The 24,613-nt window shown below is 37.7% G+C and overlaps 1 protein-coding gene and 1 non-coding gene across 2 annotated transcripts; both read right to left on the bottom strand.

The window, feature by feature from the left end:
* Positions 1 to 11,244: 11,244 nt before the first annotated feature.
* On the bottom strand, positions 11,245 to 19,341 carry Hmgn5 (high mobility group nucleosome binding domain 5). Its single transcript, XM_006992317.4, has 6 exons — positions 19,185 to 19,341; positions 17,411 to 17,434; positions 16,855 to 16,884; positions 16,556 to 16,612; positions 14,237 to 14,371; positions 11,245 to 12,459 (listed from the first exon to the last, which is right to left on the bottom strand). Exons 1-6 carry the CDS (start codon positions 19,197 to 19,199, stop codon positions 11,818 to 11,820), a joined length of 903 nt encoding a protein of 300 aa, XP_006992379.1. The 5' UTR covers positions 19,200 to 19,341; the 3' UTR covers positions 11,245 to 11,817.
* Positions 15,632 to 15,795, bottom strand: LOC121825961 (U1 spliceosomal RNA). Its single transcript, XR_006068321.2, has one exon. It is a non-coding gene; the product is annotated as a U1 spliceosomal RNA (small nuclear RNA).
* Positions 19,342 to 24,613: the final 5,272 nt, after the last annotated feature.

Genomic DNA, 24,613 nt, shown 5'->3' with positions numbered 1-24,613 from the left:
GCCCGGCTAAAAATAAATCTTAAGGGGCTGGAGAGATGGTTCAGCAGTTAAGAGCACCGACTGTTCTTCCAGAGGACCTGGATTCATTCCCAGCACCCACATGACAGCTCACAACTGTCTGTAACTCCAGTTCCAGGGATCTGACAACCTCACACAGACAAATGTTCAGGCAAAATACCAATGCACATAAAGTAAAAATAAATTAATAAAATATTGTTAAAACATCTTAAAATAAAAGTAACTTTTATATGTTTATGACTCACACAATCAAATCAAATCATGAAATAAAAATTTAAAAACAACGGCATTCAATTAGAAAGCTTCTAATAGTGATGTTTATTTGCTTGAAAATGATGCCATAATGTTGATTTTTTAAATCACTTATTTTAGAGTGTTGAGAGCACCAAGTATTTGTAATTGTTTAGGGAAATTAAGAAGTTTGGGGAGAACAGTGGGATATCTCCTTCAGCCAACTCAAACCTACAATGGGAAGCCTTTGTAGCCCCTCCTTTCTTCCCTCCCTGCCCCACCTCTTACTGCCATCCCATTTACCAGAACTTAAAACAAAGTAGATATTCTAGAAATGTGATGTCTATTGGTTTTTCATTTATTATAGTTATATTTCCTTTGGAATGTTAATGGTTGATTTGTATATTGACAACATAAATGTATGAATAGTGTTTATTTTAGGATGTGAGAAGACTGTGTCTTATGCAAGATGATTTCCGTGTCTTTATAGTAACATATTCCTTATAAAGTAAGAAGAGTAACAACAGGCTTATTAGGACATATTGTCCAGAACTTAGTACATGGCTCCCATAACTGCAAAATAACTTTGGAATGTTCCTGTTAGCCTTTCTAGCTTCTATATTAGAGGTAAGAAAAGAATAATAGAGTTAAAATGAGTGTTGGGTTACTCACATAGCAGTATCTTGTAACTTCTATTTCTCCCTAGACTAATCTTTTTCATTGAGACTTTTAGGTTTATTAACTCAGTACATAGCAATTCAGTTTGGCTCGTCTAACATACACTATGCCACTTGGAAGTGCAAATTGGCAAAGCCTCTTTAGAAAATTAGTTGGCATGATTTATACATGACCCACACCCCAGCAATTCCACTCCTTGCTATGCACTCAACAGAAACTCATGCCTGTGGTCACCAAAAACATGCACAAAAATATTCATAGAGGCTTTATTCATATGAACTCCAAGCTGTAAAGTACCTATACTATCAACAATTTAATGAATAAATTAGGCACGTTCACACAACTGAATATTATATGTACGCATACTGGCCAAACTACCACTTCACAGAAAAATATGATTGAATCTCATAAGCTTGATGCAGAATGAAAGAATTCAGATACCAAAGTGGCAGTGCATTATGATAATGTGCATTTAGAAATGGAAAATTAGATCAAATTAAACTATGCTGTGAAAAGTCAGGAGTGGGGTTCCCTTTGTCAGAAAGTGGATAATGACAGAAAAGGAGCCTCAAAGGTGCTTTGTGGATGATTATGATGGTGTTCCTTGATTTGGGTGTATTCAGGATGGGAAAACATGAATTCAATTACAACTTCTGTACATTTATACATGGAAGTTGTACTTAAATGAAACAAATGAAACCAAACCATCCAAAACTATGTCACTGGGAACCATTCATTTCTACTTTAGTGATTATTTACATGAAGGAATATGTGAAGGATTATGGTTTGCATTTTATTTTATACTTTGATTATTCATGTGATCAGTAAACTTATTCCCTATGTTTGCATTCAAATGGTTCGTTATATTGCTTGCGTCTGATTAGATTTAGCCATTAAAATTTGAATTTGCTTCAATGTTAACTGTTTGGGGGGTTTTATATAAAATGATTTATCTTCCATTTTGAATAGTGTGACTTTCTCTCATTGGAATTCTGAAACACCAGGAGACCTTACAACCTAAAGTTTCCATTGCTCACTTAGTCTTTCCAGGTTAACACATAGCACACACACTGATAATAATGTTAACTGATAATAAAAGGCAGTGTAATTTCTGGAATCATAAATATGAGCTGACTGCACTTACTTATTCTAGTCTTTCTTGATTTCTCGGTCCTTTCCTGTGTTTCACTAGATGGCTGGAGTTTGCGTCTTCATCTAATGTTCTTTTAAATGTGAATAAACTGAGTTTCTTGTAAATACTCAAATATTTTTATATTCTCAAGCCCTCTTCACTACTGCTTCCTTGGGTAATCAGTCTTAATCTGACATTGTGGAAAATCCAGATGTAAGACTGTTTCCAAGTCTGATTTCACAAACACTTTCTTTAGGACTATTTTTCCTAAATGTTCACTTCGCTGTTATCTATAGGTTGGATTTCCTCACATACTTGCAGAGGGAAAATTTGCTTGTTATATATTTTCAATGGAAAAACGGAATATGAAAATGGATACAAGATATTTTTCTTCTGATCTTGACATAGGTAAGAGGACAATATCAGAATTGACGATCCCAGGCAACCCATTCTTTAACTTCCAACTTAAAACTGACTCTAAAATGTTCCGCTTGTCACAGAACTCATTAAAATTCCTCCTAAAAAGTGGCACTATGAAACCATTCTAGCAGATAGAACCTAAAATTTCCTAATTTTTACACAAACCTTTCTACACTTGGCATAGTGAAACAACTTTGCTTCATTACCTTTCGGCAGAGTAGATAGAAGATACAATTTTTGAGACTGTATAGATATAAAAACATTCTAATTGTACTTGATTCATAAATTGTCTTGATACAGAATTCTAGGCTTGAAGTCACATTTTATCATAATTTTAAAGGTATGGTTCATTACTTTCAAGGTTCCACTTTTGTTATTGAAATGTCTTTTACTACTCAGTATCGTTTGCTGTGCATGTGTGTGTGTGCATGTGTGTGCGTGCGTGCGTGTGTGTGTGTGTGTGTGTGCATGTGTGTGTGTGTGTGTGTGTGTGTGTGTGTGTGTGTGTGCATGTATGAGACAGAATATGAATGTGTCATATTTTCTGTGGTCCTTTCAATACTATGCTCTAAAATACTAAAATTTCTGCATTATATTCTCTGACATGTTTATGTTTTCAGCATTCATTGCACTGAGTACTTGATGGATCTTTTAAATCCAGAATTTCAGATGACATAGATTAAAAATGTTCTTGCATAATCTCTTTGCTAATTTCTATTTCATTTGCTTACTATTTGCTAAGGTGAAAGCCACTTGAAAGCTCACATGTTATTACAGTCTGATCATGACAGGAAGTAGTGATACAGCCACATGAACACATTACTGGCTGATTGATTCTTTAAAAATGTCTTCTTCATTTACATGTCTATCACCTCCTATAGACTGATTAGAATTACTGAAGATCAGCCAGACACTTACCTCCACATGTGAACTTCCCTATAGTGTGATTACCTTGGGGTAACTTGTCACATGGAAGCTGAGTTTCCATTAGAGCACATTTACTCATTGTTCCAGGAAACGGGAACAAAAAATCACTAATCCTTTGATGTTTGTTGAGCCTTCTATTAAATTGGTCTGAATTGAAGAACACCAACAAAATGGCTTCTGTGAATGAAAGGGGATTCTCCAAAAAACTATCTTCCGGTTTGATATGTATCACCAAATATTCTAGGTCTCTATTTTCCACTCTTTTGATTCAAACTGCACAATTAGCTCTTCGGAATCTTGCTGCAGATTTGAACTTAATTATCTTTATAATATATGAACCAATTCTTTTTATTGCTTGGTTTTTTACACACATATCACGTTATAGGAATTTCTATGAAGAACACTAACTAATGCAGGAACCCTCTACTCCACATCCCTGTTCTTGGGTTTTCAGGATACAGACATGTTAGACAAATTAACTACACATATGACTGTTGTGCTATACGATCGTATCATCTAGTGACGTCCAAATCATTGTGGTTTCTGCAGTTACATTCTGTGGTGTGCTCACTAAAAGCTTAAGGAAACACTTCTCATACTTTCTCTTCTTCGGTAATGAATATTTGACTGTCTATATCCAGGCTTATATATCCAGTCAGAAGTTTCGATGATTCATCTTTAGAGAAATTCAGTAGATAAAGAGAAAAGGTTGGGCTGGAGAGATGGCTCAGCAGTTGAGAGCTCTGGCTGCTTTTCCAGAAAACCCAGGTTCAATTTCCAGCACCCACAGGGCAGCTCACAGCTCTCTGTAATTCCAGTTTCAAGGGATCTGATGCCGCCCTCTTCTGGCTTCCTTGAACACTGCATGTAAACGATGCACAGATATACATGTATCCTACACATAAAAAATAGTAAAGTAATTTTCAAAGAGATAGAGATGACAGGTAGGTAGGTAGGTAGGTAGGTAGGTAGATAGATAGATAGATAGATAGATAGATAGATAGATAGATAGATAGATAGATAGATAGATAGATAGATAGATAAATAGATAGATAGATAGATAGATAGATAGATAGGTGATAGATAGATGGGTGGGTGGGTGGGTGGGTGGATGGATGGATGGATGGATGGACAGGTAGATAGGTAGGTAGATAGATGTTAGATAGATAGATAGATAGATAGATAGATAGATAGATAGATAGATAGAGGTCCATGTAGTGTAATATTGATAATTTAATATTGTTCATGAATTGTCCAACTTCCTACAAAATATCCCACGCCACTAATTGGCAAACTCTACTCACTCTGTTTTAGTACCTGGTTCTTAAGTTATGAGGCACTTGGGGCTGGAGAGATGGCTCAGTTGTTAAGATCATTTTGTCCTTCTAGAGCAGTGGTTCTCAACCTTCCTAACGCTCAACCCTTTAATACAGTTCGTCATGACCCTCAACAATAAAATTATTTTCATTGATACTTCCTAACAGTAATTTTGCTACTATTGTGAGTTGTAATGTAATATCTGATATGCAGGATGGTCTTAGATGACCTCTGTGAAAGGGTCGTTCAAAACTCCAAAGATATTGAGACCCACAAGTTGAGAACCACTGTTCTAGACAATCCATGTTTTATTATCAGCATATCTATGATTGCAACTATCTTTAATTCCAGTTCCTGAGGGATCCAACTTCCTTTTCTGGCTTCTGCTGAAACCAAGCACACAAGTGTTGCCCAGCTATACATGCAGGTGAAATACCCATTCACATAAAATTAATTTACATTTATTTTAAAAGACACAACATACTTATGAAAATGATGTTACTATGAAAGCCAGAGGACAAAAAAGCAGTAGAAAACTGTTGTAAAATTGATACCAAGAAAAGGAGGAGAAAAAAAGTATCAATGTGCAGGAGCAGAATGATGAGAAAAGTCGAAAAATACAGAATAGGAAAGAGTTTAGGATATAAAAATTAAACAGAAATTAAAAAGTAATTTTTTCCAATGACCAGGTTGGAAGGAGCAAGTGGTACAATGTATGATACATTTCACTACGTATCAGAAGACTCCAGCTTAAAGTGTGTCCTTGGAGGCTGGAGTGATGGCTCATTTGTTGAGTGCTTTCTCTTCCCCAAGAGGACCCAGGTTTGATTCACAACACTCACATAGTGGCTCACAACTATCTGTAACTCCAGTCTTAACATCCTCTTCTGGCCTCCCCATGCACTGTATGCAGGAGGTGCACAAACATACATGTAGGCAAAACATGCATATCCATTTTAAAAAATGAAAAAAAATGTGTCCTTGAAAGAAGAAAAATAGAGAAACAAAATAAGACAGAAAATACTATTTTCATTAGGAATGAATCCAGGAGACTCAATATCTATGCAGTAGGAGTTGTACAGAGCAGAGAAAGTGAACTGTGATAGCTAACACTCAACGATAATTGCTCAATGATCATGACTTTTCAGATTCTTGTGTTTACCAACTCGCTTTTCTTTGAATTCAGACTGGCATTTTGAGTTGATTTTGACCAATAAATGGAATTAGTGTCTTTTTACTCTAGGTCTAGTGTTTGGGTCTCTTGGAATTCTGGAGGAAGTCATCTACCATGGAAAAGTTGGCGTCCTGAAACCCCTTTGCTGTAAAGAAGCTCAAGCTAGTCATATATTATGGTTTAAATCTGAAGTGTTCCCAATTTCAGATTTGAGTGCTTGTCTTGTAGCTGGTAATGGTATTTTGGAAGGCTGTAGAACCATTAGAAAGTGGAGTCTTGTTAGTCGCAGTAGGTCACTGGAGAGGATCTTAGCTGTTTCTAAGCCAGCTCCTGGTTCTGACCTCTTTCTCTGAATGAAACTTGTTCTGATATAGTATAGGAGAATGCTGCACACACACCTACCACCATCAGTATGGCCGTGCTTTGTCTACCATGATGGACTGAGACTGTCTAATACTGTAAATCTGAATAAGTAATTCCTCCACTAACTTGTTTATGTTAACAATTTTGGTCACAGTGACATGGAAATAACTAATATAGCTTATTATTATTTGTTATTATATATATTAAAATACTTTAAGTTGTAACATTGACAAGTGACTTGCCCTTTCTCATTTCTAAGTTCTTTTTTTCTACAAACAAATATCCAATTCCAAAATTCTAATGGGCAGAATGGCTTGTGGATTTAATATATTTGAGAGAGGACATAACCTAGTCCAAATCCTAGAAATCGTGGATTTGCCACTAATTAATTTGATTAAGATTTCCTACTTTAGTTTCCTCATCTATAAAGTGGAAATAATGCTAACATCTGCCTCAAAGGGAAATCCAAATGCTTTTACAAAAAAAAAGTGTAATCTGTGTAAGCTGCTCAGAACAGGATCTGACACATGGGAAACAATGAATGCTAAAATTTGAAGAAATCACTTAACTTCAGCTTGGAATTCCTTACCTTACTTGAAAATAGTTTTATAAGCTACTTTTAAAGTCTTTCAAATTTACACACCTCCTTACTTCACAACGTCTTCTTTCTATTGTAGAAAAAAACATATACACCCATCAATTCCCATTAGATAATCAGAAACTTGGTTTCTACAAATATCAGAGTTCATTTATGTTCTTTAGTATATTTCAACAAGCCTGGATTGAATAATCTAGTTAAAAGGGATTAACGGCAGAGGTTGTCAAGTACACATACAGTAAATCATAATTTTGGATCCTAGGACTACTTATATTTCAGTGTTTATCTTTTTGAAGGAAGGAAACCACTTTGATCTACACTGCTCTGTGATTCTTGATATAATTAGAAAGATGGTGTTTATGGGAAATGTTTTATTTTTTTAATAATTTATTTATTTCTATTTTATGTGCATTGGTGTTTTGCCTGCATATATGTCTGTCTGTGTGAGAGTGTCAGATCTTGGAATGATAGACAATTGTGAGCTGCCATGTGGGTGCTGGGAATTGAACCCAGGTCCTGTGGAAGAGCAGTCAGTGCTCTCAACTTCTGAGCCATTTCTCCAGCCCATATGGGCAACATTTTAAAGCAAAGACATTTACCAATCAGAATGATCAACTTAAAAGGACAATGTTGGGAAACTATTACTTTATGTAAAACTGGCCTTTCAGCTACTTACTATTTTATTCTGTAAGAAGCCAATATAATTTGAAATACTATCATATTTATGAAATACAATTGATATCATTTAAATATATTATTAATTATTTGAGACTATATACAGTGTACTTCAATTATATTCATACCCCTTCTTCTCACCCTAACTCTTCCCAGGTCCACTCTAACATCCCTAAGCCCCCCTAGATGAATTATTATTAATGACAGGTGACAGGATTAAGACTTTTTAGACAGTCAAATAATTCCTTTTTCTTTGTAGTATTTATTCTTTAATAATTTCATACAAGTATTTAAAGTATTTTGAACACACATTTCTTCATTCTCCTCTCTCATCCTCCACCCACTCTTGCCAAACTTCTTTCCACCAAAGTTCACCTCTTTCCTTTCCATTTCTCTCCCCCTGCCTCACCCCCCTTCTCTCTCTCTCTCTCTCTCTCTCTCTCTCTCTCTCTCTCTCTCTCTCTCTCTCTCTCTCTCTCTCTCTCTCTCTCTCTTACTGTGTTTAATTACAGTGGCTTGCATGAACACAGAACACAGGTGAGAGGTTATTTACTGGATCATGGGCTACAGCGCAGAAGAAAACGACTTCTCTTCCAGTAGCCATTATCTGCTAATGGCTCTTCAGGTAAGGGTGTGGCATCATGAACCGCTTCCCCATCCTTGGTGGAATATGGAAAGGCCCATCTTGTGTAGTTCTTGTACAAGTAAGCACATGTGCTTTTTATGATAAGAGTGAATTTTATCCATCATGTAAATATCATAATAAAAAACCTCTGAGCCGGGCAGTGGTGGCGCACGCCTTTAATCCCAGCACTCGGGAGGCAGAGCCAGGTGGATCTCTGTGAGTTCGAGGCCAGCCTGGGCTACCAAGTGAGTCCCAGGAAAGGCACAAAGCTACACAGAGAAACCCTGTCTCGAAAAAAAAAAACAAACAAACAAAAAAAAACAAACAAACAAACAAAAAAAAAAAACCTTCTGTATTCTAAAAAAATCCATTCAAATAAGCCGTTTACCTGCTTGGTACAGATTTAATTTTTAACGTAGGTATGGCTAAGCCACAGCAGATTTGGTGGGCTTTTTCTCCACTTCTGATATTAAACAACTTGTTTTAAAAGAATTGCTTTTTTAAAAAATTTTCCAAAGTGCTTCATTAACATCTTCAAATATTTCTTTTAAGACAAAAATATTATTGAGGATTATCAAAACCTGCTTTTAATTTTTTTTTCTCAAATTTATCTGTTGTTACAGAAAGTCATTAATAACATCCATTTTATTATAGTTTATGATATTAGACTCCAGTTATGACATACATTATTTGTCTCCTGTCTATATCTTCCTAACTATGGTGTTTTAATAGGATTGATAATTTATCTACTGAGGCTGAGCTCCCCACAATCCATTGATCTTTGCATTGTGTCCAGCTGTGGTTTTCTGTTATGATCTCCTTCTGATAACTGGCTGTCCAATACAAAGTACTCAGCCCTGAAGCCATATGAACACAAACAACAAACAAATACAACTCAGTAGGCTATATTTATATAAATACAATTATACATACCTATATAAGGTAGCAGGCATACTCCTAAAAATTATGTATAATTGTTCTTTTTTCAATTTACTTCAATAAACTGAATTATAAGTTATTTACTGCTATGGTATTAATGGGAAATGTTCCTAAAAGATTCATGGGTTTGAGTATGAGACCTAGACAATTATCCTGTTGTTGAGATTGTAGAACCTTAAGGAAGTAGAGTCTAACTGAAGGAGGTTGTGGAGGGCAGGCCCTGAGGGTTATAGGCCAGGCCCCTTAGACCCGAGCTTAGTGCTTACGGGTGGGTACCATGTGAGCAAGCTCCCACAGTCATAAACTACTCCATTGTAGTCGTTAATTGTTTCCCATGTTCATGGACTCCTCTTCTGAACTGTACACCAAAGAAATCCTTTATTCACTACCTTGTTTCATTTAGGTACTTGGTCATAGGGAGATAAAGTTAGCTTAATACATCTAGTTACAGGGAACCTGTTAATTTTGTTAAATTTAGTTTGTTTTATAAACATATACAATGTTATTCTTTGAGCAATTCATGAATGTATAAAATGTGTTTTGACTATATGCACTCTCCTGCTACCTCCAATTCCTCCGAGGTCCCCCCCACACACACACAATGCCTTCCTCCTCCCAACTTTATAACCTCTTTATAAATGATCCACTGATTCCAATTAGTGCTGCCCATATGACCATAGGTATGTGGCCATCCACTGGAACATGGGCAGTGTAATTTTAATTTTTTTATTCCCCTAAGAAAACTTTGCTTCTGGTATGTATTCCTTCCTATATCATACTTATCAGTGGGGAAAACTTTAAAGTCATGCTGCAAAACTTTAGATAAAATTTCAGCACTATGTTGTTCCCAAATCAGTTTTTCTGCTGTTAGTATCTTATGAAAACCTTGTGTTTCCGGTGAAATAAACAAAGACGTCCCCTATTACTAAAGAAACATTAAGTGGTATTCATGAACAACTTTTCTCTATGGGGAGCCCTATAGAACGCCTTTTTATACTTGGGTTATTTCTCTGCATCTTTAGATGAGACCATTTTACTATCAATTTGTATCATATTTTTTTTTTAAAGATTTATTTATTTATCATGTATACAGTGTTCTGCCTGCATGTGTCCCTGCAGGCCAGAAGAGGGCACCATATCTCATTACAGATGGTTGTGAGCCACCATGTCGTTGCTGGGAGTTGCACTCAGGACCCCTGGAAAGAGCAGTCAGTGCTCTTAACCTCTGAGCCATCTCTCCAGCCCGATTTGTATCATATTTTTACCTTCACCTCCAATGATACTTTCTCTGTGAATCAGCCAGCACCCCTTCTACTCTACCTCTTTTCCATTTTGCTGCTCTTGAGACTTATAGCAAAATATATAAAGCAAAATTTTGATGGTGTAGAGAATATGAGATACAATTCAAACATCAATGAACAAAATTAAGACCTCAAGAAGTAAGTTTACTTTAGTATAATAGAATGAAAGGACAACTCTAGTGTTGTATACCCTGTTCTTGTTATGTAAATGCTTTATGTACTTAATATTATAAGGTGAAGCTGGCTGCTTTGCATAAAGCATAGGGGTTCACATGAAAAGAAAACTTACCTATTACCATCGATCCGTCAAATCCCCTGGGATGTCCTTATAGAGAAAACTGGGAGTGTTACTCTGACAACAACTTCTATGTGGGGTGTTCTGGCAGGATGTTTGCTGTCATTGTCTAATAATGATGGCCAATGAACTCTTGATCCTCCTGCCTCTACCTTCCACTCTTAAACGCTCAACAAAAATGCACAGCACTTTTGTAATGTGCTTTGCACATAAGTAACATATCAAAGGAAATCACTGATCATGCTGTAACACCAACAGCCATAAGTGTTCATGGCAGATTTGTAACTGATACAGTTTAGAAGCAATATAAATACTCATGAAAAAATAAAATATGCTTTGACTGAATGGGATATCCTTAAGATATAAAAATGAATGATACATAAGCCAATGAACTGCATATTTTGGAATGATTAAAATGTTGAGTTTTATGATTTTATTAATTGTATTTCAATAAAAAAAACTCAAGTGTTTTTCTGAACACAAAATGGGAGAAAAATCAAGGATTTTAACATCCCACTAAACTACAGGTTTTGAAATATCACAAACCATAATGACCTTTGTGGAACTTTTTTATTATGATAAACCCAGCAAAACTTTGTGCATACACATATAATCAAAACTGCCCTCCTGAAATAAACATTCAAATTTATTCAAAAATGAAATTAAGATTTTATATTCTTTCCAAGCTACTAATACAGTTGTATTTGGTAATGGCAATTCTAACTCTTAACATTACCTGAAAATATTTGACCTTCTTTATAAAAGCAACCTACAGAACTACAGCAAAGTTGTACCAAACTCTTTCTTCTGGAATTCTCCTACTTTGCAAAATTATCACGTATAAGAATAAAATTGAAACTCAAAGATTTAATATATAACTTACACACAGTGAAATTCACAAAGTTGCAAGTATACATTTTATGTTTTGCACTACCGTAATCACAAATGTATAAAGGTGTCATGTTAGGTATTTTGCAACTAATAACCTGAATGATGATGTTCCAAGATTGAATGATGCTAAAGAAAAGCACTGTTTATAAAATATCTGATAAAAATATTTATCTCTATTAACATTACAACAGGAAGGTACATGTTACCGAATGATGACATCACATAGGGCAGTTTTAGACAATGCGCAGAGACCCCTCTTCGTCTTCATCTCGTTGGAAATCTTGGTTTTCAGCTTCTTTTTCAGCCTCCACCTTGGTTTCATCATTTCCTTCCCCTGCAACCTCTTTTTCTTCTCCTCCTTCCTCCTTTCTGTCTTCCTCTTTCCCGTCATCTTTCTCCTTGCCCTCTTCCTCACTCTGGCCTTCCTTCCCATCTTCCTTAGTTTCCTCTTCTTCTTCGACTTTTCCGCCTTCCTCTACTTCCTCCTCCTCCTGTTCTTTCACTTCTTCCTCCGCTTCAGCCTCCTCTTCTTTGTCATCTTTCTCTTCTTCCTTCTTCCCAGCCCCTTCCTCTTTGTCGTCTTCTTCCTCATTGCCTCCTTTCTCTTCAGCATCCTTGTTCTCCTTTGCAGCCTCACTTTCTGCCGCGTCGATTTTCTCTTCCAGGACTTCTTCCCTTTCTCCATCTTTCAGCTCCTCACCATCGTCTTTGTCCTCTTTTCCAGTTTCATCCTTCTCGATATTTTGGACATTTTCTTCTAGCTCCTCCTCCTTTCCTTCTTCTGCCTCTGCTTCTTTCTTTTCTCCTCCGTCTTCTTCAGTGTCTTCATTCATCTGTTCCTTTACTTCCTCAGCTTCCATTTTAGGAATGGGTGCCTAGATAGAATGAGGGAAAATAAGATTGTAAATTTAGAGCTGTTTTCTCTAGCATGTTGGATCAGATGATCTCTGTTTCATGAAAAGCTAAATTAAATTTCTTTTGCCAGAAAGTAGTTTTCCTATGGAAAAACCAGGATATAAGGAAAATTTTCTAAACAATATACAAGTACATCATCTTGATATCAAGCACCACAAATAGATGTCTTAACCAATATTAACCAATTCAGTAAAGCTTGTCTATATGAACAATTTTCATTGCCAATTGATGAAACAAAGTAAATAAACACAGGATGTTTATTTATTCTGTGTCATAAATTTTCAGTAAGTAAAACATGTGGAGATAAAGAACTCCTTGGGAAAATAATGCTGCTTTTTCTTTTCAGACAAGGCTGTCCTTGAACTCAGTGATTCTCCAGCTTGCACCTACCAAATACTGTGTGTGGTGATTTGAATAAGAATGGCTACCATAGGCTCATATATTTGAATGCTTGGTTATCAGAGAGTGGCACTACTTGAGAACGAATAGGAGGTATTGGCCTTATTGGAGTAGGTGTGGCCTTGTGGTGGCCACTAAAGTGGTGGGCTTTGAGGTTTGAGAAGCCCAAGCCCAGCCCAGTGTCATTCTCTTCCTGCTGCCTGCGTAGAACCCTCAGATACTACCACTACTAGTACTTCCTGGATGTAGAGCACTCAGCTACTTCTCCAGCACCATATCTGCCGGTGTGCTGCCATGCTCCCACCATGATGACAATGGTCTAAACATCAGAAACCGTAAGCCAGCCCCAATTAAATGCTTTCTTTTATACAAGTTGCTGTGGTCATGGTATCTCTTCAAAGCAATAAAGCCTTAAGGTCCTAGAGTAACAGGCATGAACCACCAAGCACAATTTACATTTGTGCTTTTGTGTGTGTTTATGTTTGAGACAGCATCTCATTATGTAGCTCTGCTGTTCTGCATCTCACTCTTGTCACTCCTGTTGGCCAGGTTGGCCTCTACGTCACAAAGATCCACCTGCCTCTGCCTACTGGCACATTTGTGCTTTAAAAAAAATTACTAAAATTCTTGTATGATTACTTAGAGTTTACATATATGTATATGTTTGATTTGACATCTTATTTTAGGTATTTTACTAGAATACTTAAAGTGTAGGATACATTAAATATATAAAGCAAAATCTATTAAAAACACAATACATAGCTGGCCATGTAACACATTGATAGAGTGCCTGCATGCATAAAGCTCTAAGTTGGACCCCCAGCCTGGCATAAATTAGGTATGTCTGGTGGTACAGGCCTGTAATCATAGCACTTAGAAGGTGGAGGCAAAGAGGATCAGAAGTTCCAGGTCATTCTTGACTATACAATGAGTTTGAGGCCATCCTGGGCTATGAGACCCTGTCTGGAAAACAATAATCCTATGGTAGTTTGTTTTACCACCCACAGAGGAAATAGTCTTTTTCTGGAGAAAGAAGTTACACATAGTCCATGTGTTGACAAAAGGAATTAAAGTTTGGCCTAGATTTAATAAGAGAGTTATAGCTGTGGGAAGTCCTGTTTACCGGCGTTGGTAACGCAATAGCAATGCTACCCAACTACTTGTGTAGCACTTCCTGCGGCGCTCATAGTGTCAGTTCACGCTCTATTTGGATGCCATTATACCACAGAACCACTATTCATTTACTATTTCTGTGTTTAAACTGACAGGCAACTAAGATCGCTTTCACTGGCACCGTTAAGTTTTCAAGAAGACAGAGCTGTTAACGTTTGAGGATACCTCCACCATTTTGGCTTCGCCATTTTCGGCACTGTCCATGTTGCACTCTTCTTTAACATCTTCTGGCTTGGGGTCAGGAATTGTTATGGCAGCTGCATCTTTGTTTTCTTCCACAACATTTGTGGTCTTCACTTTCTGTCCAGCACCAAAAACAATAAAAATACACAATTTAGCTGCTATGTTAATTAAACCACTAAAGTTAGATTAACAGCTGATGAAATAATTTAGGGACAGCTTTACCATACTGTACATTTCAGATCGTGTTTTCATATATAAAGTCTGATAACAATAAAATTAACACATAACTCTGTCAGAGTTACCCCTAAAGCAACATTAAAAATGAATTCTTAGCTGGGCAGTGGTGGCGCACGCCTTTAATCCCAGCACTTGGGAGACAGAGGCAGGCGGATCTCTGTGAGTTCAAGGCCAGCGTGGTCCACAGAGTGAGTTCCAGGACAGGGTCCAGAACTACACAGAGAAACCCTGCCTGGGAAAACCAAAACCAAAACCAAAAAAAAAATTAAAGAATTCTTTTACCCTGATATAAATTAAAGAAATCTGCTTTTATGCTGCCTGCATTGAGAAATAACAGGTTAGTGTTCACTCGTGCCCAAGGTCCAATTCCCAGCATCAAGTTAGACTGATAAATTGAATGTCTCTTACCACAAGTCAATTTATTGCTGTCTAGTCTAATCATTAGCAATAGTCTCCATTGGTAGTAATTAAGAGAAATGTCATGTTGGTGAGAACATCATCTTAGACACTTTTAGAAGAGATTATGGGATGCAGCTATTTATAAGTGTAAGCTATACATTTCCTTGAACTTTTTTTTGCTATAGGAAAAGTCTTTGCTTAAGTGTATATACAGTAGGAAGATCATTTATTTAAGATGCTGGAGAAATCTATTTGAATTCTGTCTTCCATTTATCTAGTGTTTTCTTGAGGAAAAGTATAAATCTCTTTCAGATCGTGTTTTCATATATAAAAAGATAATACCACTCATCACAAAGAGATACATTATAAGAGTCAATTGGGAAAACCCTATGGAATTGTGTTAGAAATTATATACTGCACCATACACAAAAGCTATTATTCTGTTAACAAATGAGAAACAGAGGTCTGAGAAATATAAATAATTTTAAAGTGCATGATTACATAATACCCATTCTGATTTATTCCTATGCTTTTCCCCTGTCCTTCCCCTCTCAGAACAACTTGCAGCAGAACAGTTCAGCAGCTAGTGCTGCATCAATATGTAATTCGATTGATCAAGACAGTTAAACAGCATTTAAGAATTTTTAATTAAAAAATATCAAAAGCATCTTACATAAATGGTCATAGTTTGTTGTGTCTTCAGTCAGAAAATGATTAGATGATCTCAAAATGTTTTTTTCCAGGGGAGGGCACAAACGCAGCCTCCCCACTACCACAAATGATGCAGTCACATTTCCCGTGCTTGGAGAAATCACAGGGGCCAGTGCATCCGGAGTGCAATGGATGAGCCTTTCCCTGGGAAAACCACCTTAGTGACCATGGTAGCTCCCCTGCCGGGTAAGTTGTCAAATATTCTCAAATACTCTTGTGGTGCTTTATTTTATTTTATTTTTTGGTCAGGGGAAGGATGTATTTATAGTCTATCATCTAGGGAAGTCAGGGCAGGAACCTGGAGACAGGTGCTGAAACAGAAGTCATGGAAGGACAGTGTTTACTGGCTTGCTCTCATCAAATATTCTTTATAGCTTTAATCTTTTCTGATTTTTGTCATTCAACCAAGTGTTAGAAAAAATTGTGTAGTAAAGCAATTAAGAGTTAACTTAATATTGACTTTATTTCTCTTTCAGCCTGTCATTAGCTATAACATCCAAGCACAGACGTCTATATAAAATCATTTGACTCCATTTAAAGCAACATACATGAAAGCACTTCCTGAAGTAGTACCAAATATTAGTTGCTGCTATTATTATAATGCACTATTGGGTTACTGCAGTTTACAGCCTGTTTTCCCAGGAATATTGGTATTTTAGCGATTAAATCTCAAAGGCACATACATTTAACATGTCTATCCACCAACATTTTTTATTTTACATTTACAATATTATGTTGTAACTACCAAATAAAAATGCTAAGACCCAGCTACCAATCCCCAAACATATACAAATATTCACCACCCAGTAGAGTTATATGTACTGTATGGTACATTATATTTCTGGTTAAGCAAACTATGAAGAAAACAAAATGATCAGTTGTGTGCACTCTCATCATTTATTTCTTAAAAAAAAACCCACACATTTTCTTCAAACTTAGAATTTGAATATTTACCCTTGGAGTAGATGCTCTTTTAGGTTTCAACTCTGGTGGTGTAAAGGGCACAGGCATCTGCATTATATAAGAAAAGAGGAAGAAATCATATTTGAAAAAAGAGCACTAGCAATGAAATTTATGAGTATGATTTAAACTAAGCCCTAGGAACAAAAATAAACCCTTTCTTTAATGTGTAAAGTTTCTCCCATAACCCTTCCAAATAAGCTTCATATCAAAGATAATAGTATGTAAGATTCCCTGATTCTAAAAACCTCCATTACGTGATACATGGGCAGCCGTTTACAGAGACCACTTACAGCAGACAGTCGGGCAGATCTTCTCTTTGGCTGGAAGTGGGAAAAAAAGTCAAAAGAATTATGGACGTACAAATCTAGAATTATTTTTTATTGAGAAAATATTTGGTGTAACACTGTGAATATTGCTATTAAGGAAGTAATTATAAATTTGGTTAAGGAATATCATGGTGGACACATCAGACCCCCCCTTTCATATGGTAAAGAGAATAAAATCCCATGACAAGCCTCTTTCACTTAGCTAAATCAGCAAAGTTGCTATTATCGAGGAGCACATTTTAAAATGAAAATATACCTTTTTGCTCACCAACTGACAACGCAGAATTGAAGCCTAAGAAGGTGCTCCCAGCATGTTATAACAAGCACAGTAGGACCCTAAATTCCAAAAAGTCTGTCATTTTCATTAATGTACTTTTGACAGAGCACTGGCATACACAACGTTAGTACTCATCTGGTACAAATATAACCACCAGATTAATTTTTACCTAGTTGTATGTCTTTAGTTGCTAAAATGGGTGCATTTTTTTTTCAGGGAAACTCACAAACTAAAGACACTCACCTCCTGACTGGCATCACCTGCAGCCTATGTAGAGGGAGAAAAATACAAAAGAGAAATAGGGTAATCAATATAACCACATAGACAGAAAATATCGCCGATGGATTATAATTACAACTTTAGCCACTTGTGACTTCTTTCCTGGGTTCCCGCTCCAGCAGCCACGTGTTTTTTTTCTAGTAGCTATTCTACATCTGCTGTATGGGAAATATGAAACGTACACCAAGATGCAAGTTCATGCTCAAGATCGGCTTACAAAGAGTCAGTGTAACCTTTTTGTGTAAACAACGTCTCTTAAAAACAAACCATTTTTATTTTGAAATCCACCTGCTCTAATGTTAAAGCCAAAACAAGGGCTGGGGCGGGACGAACGAAGGCGGAGCCTCTTGCAATTTCCCTCTCTTGCCTTATGTTTGCTATGCAATTGTGTCTATCTGACCTGCTCTACTGATTATGGACTATTTCCCTCCCCAAGTTCTGCATACAAAACAACAACCCCACCATACTTTCAAGGACGAACGTCTTTGTTCTAACGTCAACGTTTTATTCGGAGAAGCAGGCGGAGGATTTTAAAACTTCCCGCCACTACCTGCTACTAGGTTGCTGTCAGCTCTGCAAAAAAGCAAGATCCATTGCACAAGCCGAAAAGAGCCCGGCGGCGGGAGCCTCGGGAAAGGGGGTGGTGATTAGAAACAATTGCTTTCGGTATCTGTGTAGCCCTTTACCCTGGGAATCACCAGGCTATTATTTCAACGATTCATACAGCCCAGAGCACTGAGGAATTCAGTGTCGTTTCTACGTTCCAGGAATACGGAAGGCGGACGGATTCACAAGAATATAAAAACAATTATAAGGCTTTTACATTAACACAGTGTTTTACGATTTCACCAAGCAATGAAACTGCGCTCCATTTTAGTTGTAAGAGACTCGGGAGAAAAAAAATAAACACAAATACTGATCGTCAACTTATTTCCTATCTATGCAGAGACAGGAATTTTGAAGTGAAGGTTTACAGAAGACCTGTAGCCCTTGGTAGCTCAGATCAACTCCCCAATGTCTGAAGTGAACAAATCCCACGCCGCCCCACCATCCGACGCTGGCTGGAGTTTTTCGGACGCGGCTCTCTAATCACCTTGCCACCTTTAACTAGAGAGTTCCGAGAGTGCCAAATCTCTCAGATCTAAAGTTTCTAATTACAGCGGTGAATCTCTCCCTTCTCTAGGACAGTTTGAAGTCTGCGCCGCCTAATGGCACAGGATTACCATTGCATAGCCATCTGGCATGACAAGAAGTGGAGGAGGGAAGAGGGGGAAAAAAGGAAAAAAGAAAACGGAAAGAACAAAGGCAAAAACAAGAGAAAGCCGGGGCTTTCGTTCCCCCAAACGGGACGGTTCCCGGAGAAAGACTGGAGGTAGAGGAGGAAGCTGGCGCTGGAAGTATGGTTGGGAGAAGAGTTCTCCAATAGGGTAAGCGGAGGAAGGGGGGTGGGGTAGGAAGCGACAGCACAGCGCTATGGCTGTTTGTAATTCAGCATGGAGACACCTCTCAAACGATTCTCTGCCTTAAACAAAACAAGCCAAAAGTGAACTACCAGTTGCATACGAGACCTTCCGAAACCAAACACAGACGGCTCGCTACCTTTCCCTCGCCTTCCATTCAGAACATCACAAAAACCAAACTAGAAACCGAAATGCTCTTTCAAAAAGATAGAAATCTCTGCCATAGGAAATATGTATTTCGGCAGCTAATCACCCGTCTATCTTCCCATTTCACTTACCTTTCTTTTGGGCATTGTTGCAGCTCTCCGCAGGAGATCCTTAGGCAGGAGGGAAAAATGCCGAGAGGAGTCTCCGTCTGACCGCTCCGCGAGCGACTGAGTTTTCAATGAACTAATTGCAGCACGATATGTTCTCGCGTCCCCCCTCCCCCTAAAAAAAATCTCTCGTTATTGGCAACATTAAACACGCCAAGACGCAACCAAACTACGTGAATGGTTAGCCGAAGTGGGAGCCAGGTTGGAGTGACAGGCTGTCAGGCCAATGAGAGGAGGTGGCCGGTTCGGAAGGCGTGGCCCGCGAACTTGCCCGAAGCTCTCCTACGCTGCCGGCTTTGACTGCCTCTGGGTGCCGGAGTCCATGCACTTAGCAGACGCCTAGGGCTCCAACGTGACCAGCAGGAAATCCAGTTTTCTTGCCTTTTCACCCTTTTATGTTATAACGACAGGCGAAAGCTCAAACAGTTGGGTTTTTTTTTCCACGATCTCCGATCTCCCCCTTCCTTCTTCGCGCGTGGTGGCGGGCCCTTTTGAGACTAGATTGAGCCAGAGCTCTGGTCTTTCCCAGTTGGCAGGAGGGTAAGGTTGAAGTGACAGGAGCACCCATTTAGAGATCGGAAAAAGAGTGGGAACGCTTCTGGTCGCGAGAACTTCCCGCCAAAGCCGAACTGTGGTCCTGGCTTTAGAAGGGTGCCAAAACTGCGCGCCTCCCGCAGGTGGAGAGTAGCAATAAATCGGGGACCTGGGAGAGCAGGAGGCTCCTGCAGGCCGCCTACCTTCTAAAAGAGCCATTACGCCAACTGGAGGGAGTTCACCAAGAATTGAATGGGGCCACGCGGGAAGTCTGTAATAGCAGATTTCTACCCAGAAGAAAATCATTGGCTTTTTAATGGTTTCGTAATTCAAAGGTGATGTTTACAATTATATATAAAACAAAACAAAACCATTCCTTATCTTCATTACTGAAAGTTGAGGTGTCTCCTTATTTTTATTTTTATTTTATTTTGCTTACAGAAGTGCCCCCTAAACCTATTCTAGTCTCAGACAGTGTTTAAGTAGCAGCTTTCTGTTTTGAGAATCTTCTATTTGTCTTCTGGTGTCAGAGTCTAAGACCTAAACGTTTGGAGAAAGTAAAGAATAAGATGCCTAGAAATAATTATGGATAAAACTGAGTGCTGAGGTCTGCTAATTGGTACTAGAAGTAAGCACACAGGTCCCTGCAGCCTTTTTTGAGACATGGTTTGCTTTGCTTGTTGAAAGAGCTATTTGTATTTAAATGTGCTTCAACAACAGTCTACATTCCCTAAACTGAAAGGCTAATCAAAAAAGGAAATTAACCTTTTAAAGGTTACTTAAGAATTTAGGCGCTGGCCTGGTGCTGCATGCCTTTAATCCCAGCACTTGGGAGGCAGAAGCCTGTGGATCTCTGTGAGATCAAGGCCAGCCTGGTTTACATATCAAACAAGCCAGAGCTACCTACCCTGTCTATTATTACCTAGTGAGACCTCCAATTCTATTTATGTAACTTAAAGAAAAGAAAAACAGACTCAGATGACTCATCAGTTAAGAGCACTGGCTGTTCTTCCAAAGGACTCAGGTTCAATTCCCAGCACACACATGGCAACTCACAACTGTCTGTAACTCCAAGATCTGACACTCTCACACAAATATACATGCAGGCAAAACACCAGCACACATGAAATTATATATATATATATATATATATATATATATATATATATATATATATATGACTGCTGTCTGATCTACACAATGCCAAATTACCTGTTCAATCTAAACTGCACCCTGACAGAGCCTTTCACTTTGAGTTTTGCCCCTTCTTTTTTTTCCTAGCATTTTGCATGCGGAGTTAAACAGAGCACTTACACTAAGACCTACTGAACCTAGGCCCCTAACTTCGCATTGCATTCTTATTCAAGTAGACAAATCAGAAAGGCACATTTACATCTGCTTCCTTCACCTGCAGTTATGTGCCATCTGACCAGGCTGTAGATGTGTTTTTTAGTTACCTTTATGGTGAAAGCTTTGTGGGAAGAAGCTAGGTATGTTTCAGTAATTTAATTTTCTGAGAGAAAATTGGTTTCAATATAAGAATTGTCTCATAAGGATAAGGGAAAAATGAAGAGAATGAAAACATGTTAGCACTGGAATGCATTCATTCAACAAATTCTTATTTACCATTATTTTGTGGGTAGGATTTTTGTTTTTGTAGACTAGCTTATAAAAATGCAAACCCTTGTGGCATGCAAAGTTGCAGTGCAGTTTCTGCCCTTAAGGATTTTTGTAGCTCTGTAGGATTGAGAAAACAGATGCATACGTATCTGCAAATCAAAGTTGCATGTATTATATGAAAGGTGAAGTTTATATTTAATAATCCAGCGGAGGCGATGGTGCCGGGTGGGGGTGGAAAGGCTCTTTTTTAAACTGAGGTATTTGAAGAAGGCTTTTGTTGGAGCAGTGGTGTCTGGCTCTGAACCCTTGTGAAGATTGTTACACTGTAACAAATGCTGAAGCAGACAAGGTTTGTACTTGTTGAGGGAACAGACTGCTCAGTCCCAGTAAATTGAAACAAGTGGTCATGATGAGCTCCGGAAGGATGATGAGCTCCGGAAGGGAAATCTCAAATCCGAGACAAGGTGAAACCGCTATCAGAACTGAGCTCTAGCACCTCCCATGTTTGGCAACTGTTATCTGCTTTGGTCAGTCTTTCCTCCTTGGAGCCCATCCTGTTCAAACTGATTTACCCTTTCAGATTGCCCAAGTTCTTCACCCCACCCGCATCTTTCTTTCTAGTAGGCAACAAGGTGGGTGTCCTCTGTACCAGCCAACTTGCTTTAGCTCTTGGCCTTCGTGACATTTTTATCCCAGTCTGAAGCGCCACATCTTACAGTGTCACCTACAAAATATAGTCTCAGCCCAGCAAGTGTTTGCTAATCATTTCAGCCCACCAAAGCCTTCCCTCTTGCCCGTAGTGTATAATTTAGATTGAACCACCATGTTGTAGAAGCAAACCTGCTTTTTTTTTTCTTTCTTTAGTGAAATCGGGTCTCACTATGTAGCCTGGCTGACCTGGAAAACTCTTACATGAAGCTGGCTTGGAACTCACCGAGATCCACCTGCCTCTGCCTCCCGAGTGCTCGTACTAAAGGCGTGCAACAACTTGCCTGGCCTGCTCAACTTTGCCTGGAATTTGACTCAAACTTGTGATGCTGGAGATGGGCCTCATTCATAGAAGGCAAGCACTCTACCTCTACGCTACCCCTCCAGCCCTCACACTCGTATATACTTGTTTTTCTTGTCTAAATGTTTTTCAGCGCATCAGATGCCAGGTGTCTGCTGCAAACTTTACTATATTTACAAATTATTTTTCTAAGACTGATAAATTATTACCGAGTCAGAATTTTATCTTTATGTAATGGTCAATGTGAGACTTTTTAATGGATCACTTATTTTTAAAATTACACTAGCTTGTTTCTCTTTTTTTATTAAAAGCTATGAATACTGATTGCCTGGCAATTATCCACAGGATAATTTCCCTTGGCTATTTAAGTATGCCTACTATGACTGTCACAATTTAGAGTAACTGTAGCATGTCCATTCAGTAACCAGTGGGGAATGGCATAGGAAGATGTAAATTTTACAGATTAAATACATCAACATTAAAAATGTTTGCCACAGAGAATATAAAATAAAATATTAACATTATGTGCTTATGAGAAAAGGGATGTTAGGGAGCTAAGAGGGACAAAAAGATCTTCAGATGTTCTGCATATTCGGTTTAAATATATATTTATATATATAATGCATAATAAAAATATTCTCCATGCATGGTTATACATGCAAGGGAATCAATCACAAAGGTACTGATTGGTAGTAAATATTGTTTTTTCCATGTTAAAATATCACTAACTTTGGTGAGACTTGGCTACCATTAATCATTCCTGCTATATGCTAAAAAGTGAAAAACATTTGAAAATTGCTTAAATTATTACCACATAATAATGTAAATCCTACTATAACCAAAAGAACATTTTGAATATACTGGTTGGTGTTTTTAATGGTAAAATAAACATTAAGCCTAAAATGACTCCAATACATTAAATCACTCATTTTTGAATTTAGTTAGATTACTGGTTGCCCTTTCCTGAGACAGAATCTTGAAACACTATAATCATGAGAACCTAAAGCTTCTTTCTTCCAGATTCAAGACTAATAAAACACTGATTTCTGAGTGGCCCCCACAGGATGGCTTTTGAAGGTGTACTTCTAGTGGTACAAAAATGGAAAGAAAATGGTAGAAAAATGCTTTTAATATTTAAATAAACAACATTTTAGACTTTCATACATTAAAGTTTCGAAGAGACTAGAGATTTTCTAGTTCAATACTCTTGTAATACAGATCAGTAAACTCAAGCCCAGACAGTTTAAATGACTTGCCTGAGGTCATCTATTAGAGGTGGAGCAGGGTTTTGTTTTGGTTTTTTCTTTTTTCACTTTTGTTTTGAAGATTTTATTTGTAGTTTTGGTGGTAGCAGTTAAACAACCTCAACAGAAGTGTTAATGAATTACAGGGCATGTTCAATAAACACAAATTTTGCTAAATCTCAGTGAGTTCAAAACTCAAGAAGTACCTCTGCCCCCAGCCACTTCTGATATGTTTTTCTGTCTGTCTACTGGATCCCTCATTAATCTATGATCCTGAAATGAAATCCTCCTACCAGTTGTTAACCATTTCAAAAGAGGAGAACACGTAGTGATTTTTTGTTCTCTCTCTCTCTCCTCACTGATAATTTCCATGAATAAAAGTTTTCACCAAGCATCTTCTCATGTTTTCCTCTGTCTTTTACCAGCAGAATGGTTTTCAAATAAAATTGCAAATGGCTTTTCTCATTGGCCAGAAGTCATTTGAAGATTTCCAACTTCCAGTAGGTGCTCTCCTTTATTGGAAATGAGCTTTGAACTTCCTTAATTCATCCGTTAGTTTACTTAAATAAGCCACTATTTAATTTTTTAAAATAATTATATGTACTTAAAGTGTACAACACAATTCTTATATGCACACACACTAAAATGATGATTACAGTCAAACAAATGAGCACATCTATCAACAGGATAGGTGCCCATTTCTGTGGGAAGAACACCTAAAATCTCATCTCAGCAATTTTCCAGCAAAGTAACCGAATTTACCTATTAAGCTTTATGTTCGTTTTAGTATAGGCAATAGCTATGTTTTCTTGCATAAAATACAAGATGTTTTCAATCTTAATTTTGAAATGTTTTACTTTCTGTCTTGTAGACATTAATGCACAGCTTATAAAGTACTAAGATGTTGGTTGAAGCACTTCTATAAACTGTATAACTATTATGGGTCACTGAGGTAAGGCTGTCTTTAAAGAAATTATATTTTGGTG

The sequence above is a fragment of the Peromyscus maniculatus genome, chromosome X (assembly GCF_049852395.1).
Source record: "Peromyscus maniculatus bairdii isolate BWxNUB_F1_BW_parent chromosome X, HU_Pman_BW_mat_3.1, whole genome shotgun sequence".
In the NCBI taxonomy this organism is placed as follows: Eukaryota; Metazoa; Chordata; class Mammalia; order Rodentia; family Cricetidae; genus Peromyscus; species Peromyscus maniculatus.
The sequence above is the reverse complement of the archived record's forward strand: the minus strand, read 5'-3'. Positions and strand labels throughout refer to the sequence as shown.

Coding starts and splice junctions, on each gene's coding strand:
- Hmgn5 (XM_006992317.4), bottom strand. Junction 16,885..17,410: donor CAGGTGATGCCAGTCAGGAG/GTGAGTGTCTTT, acceptor TCCCACTTCCAG/CCAAAGAGAAGATCTGCCCG. Junction 16,613..16,854: donor GATCTGCCCGACTGTCTGCT/GTAAGTGGTCTC, acceptor TATATAATGCAG/ATGCCTGTGCCCTTTACACC.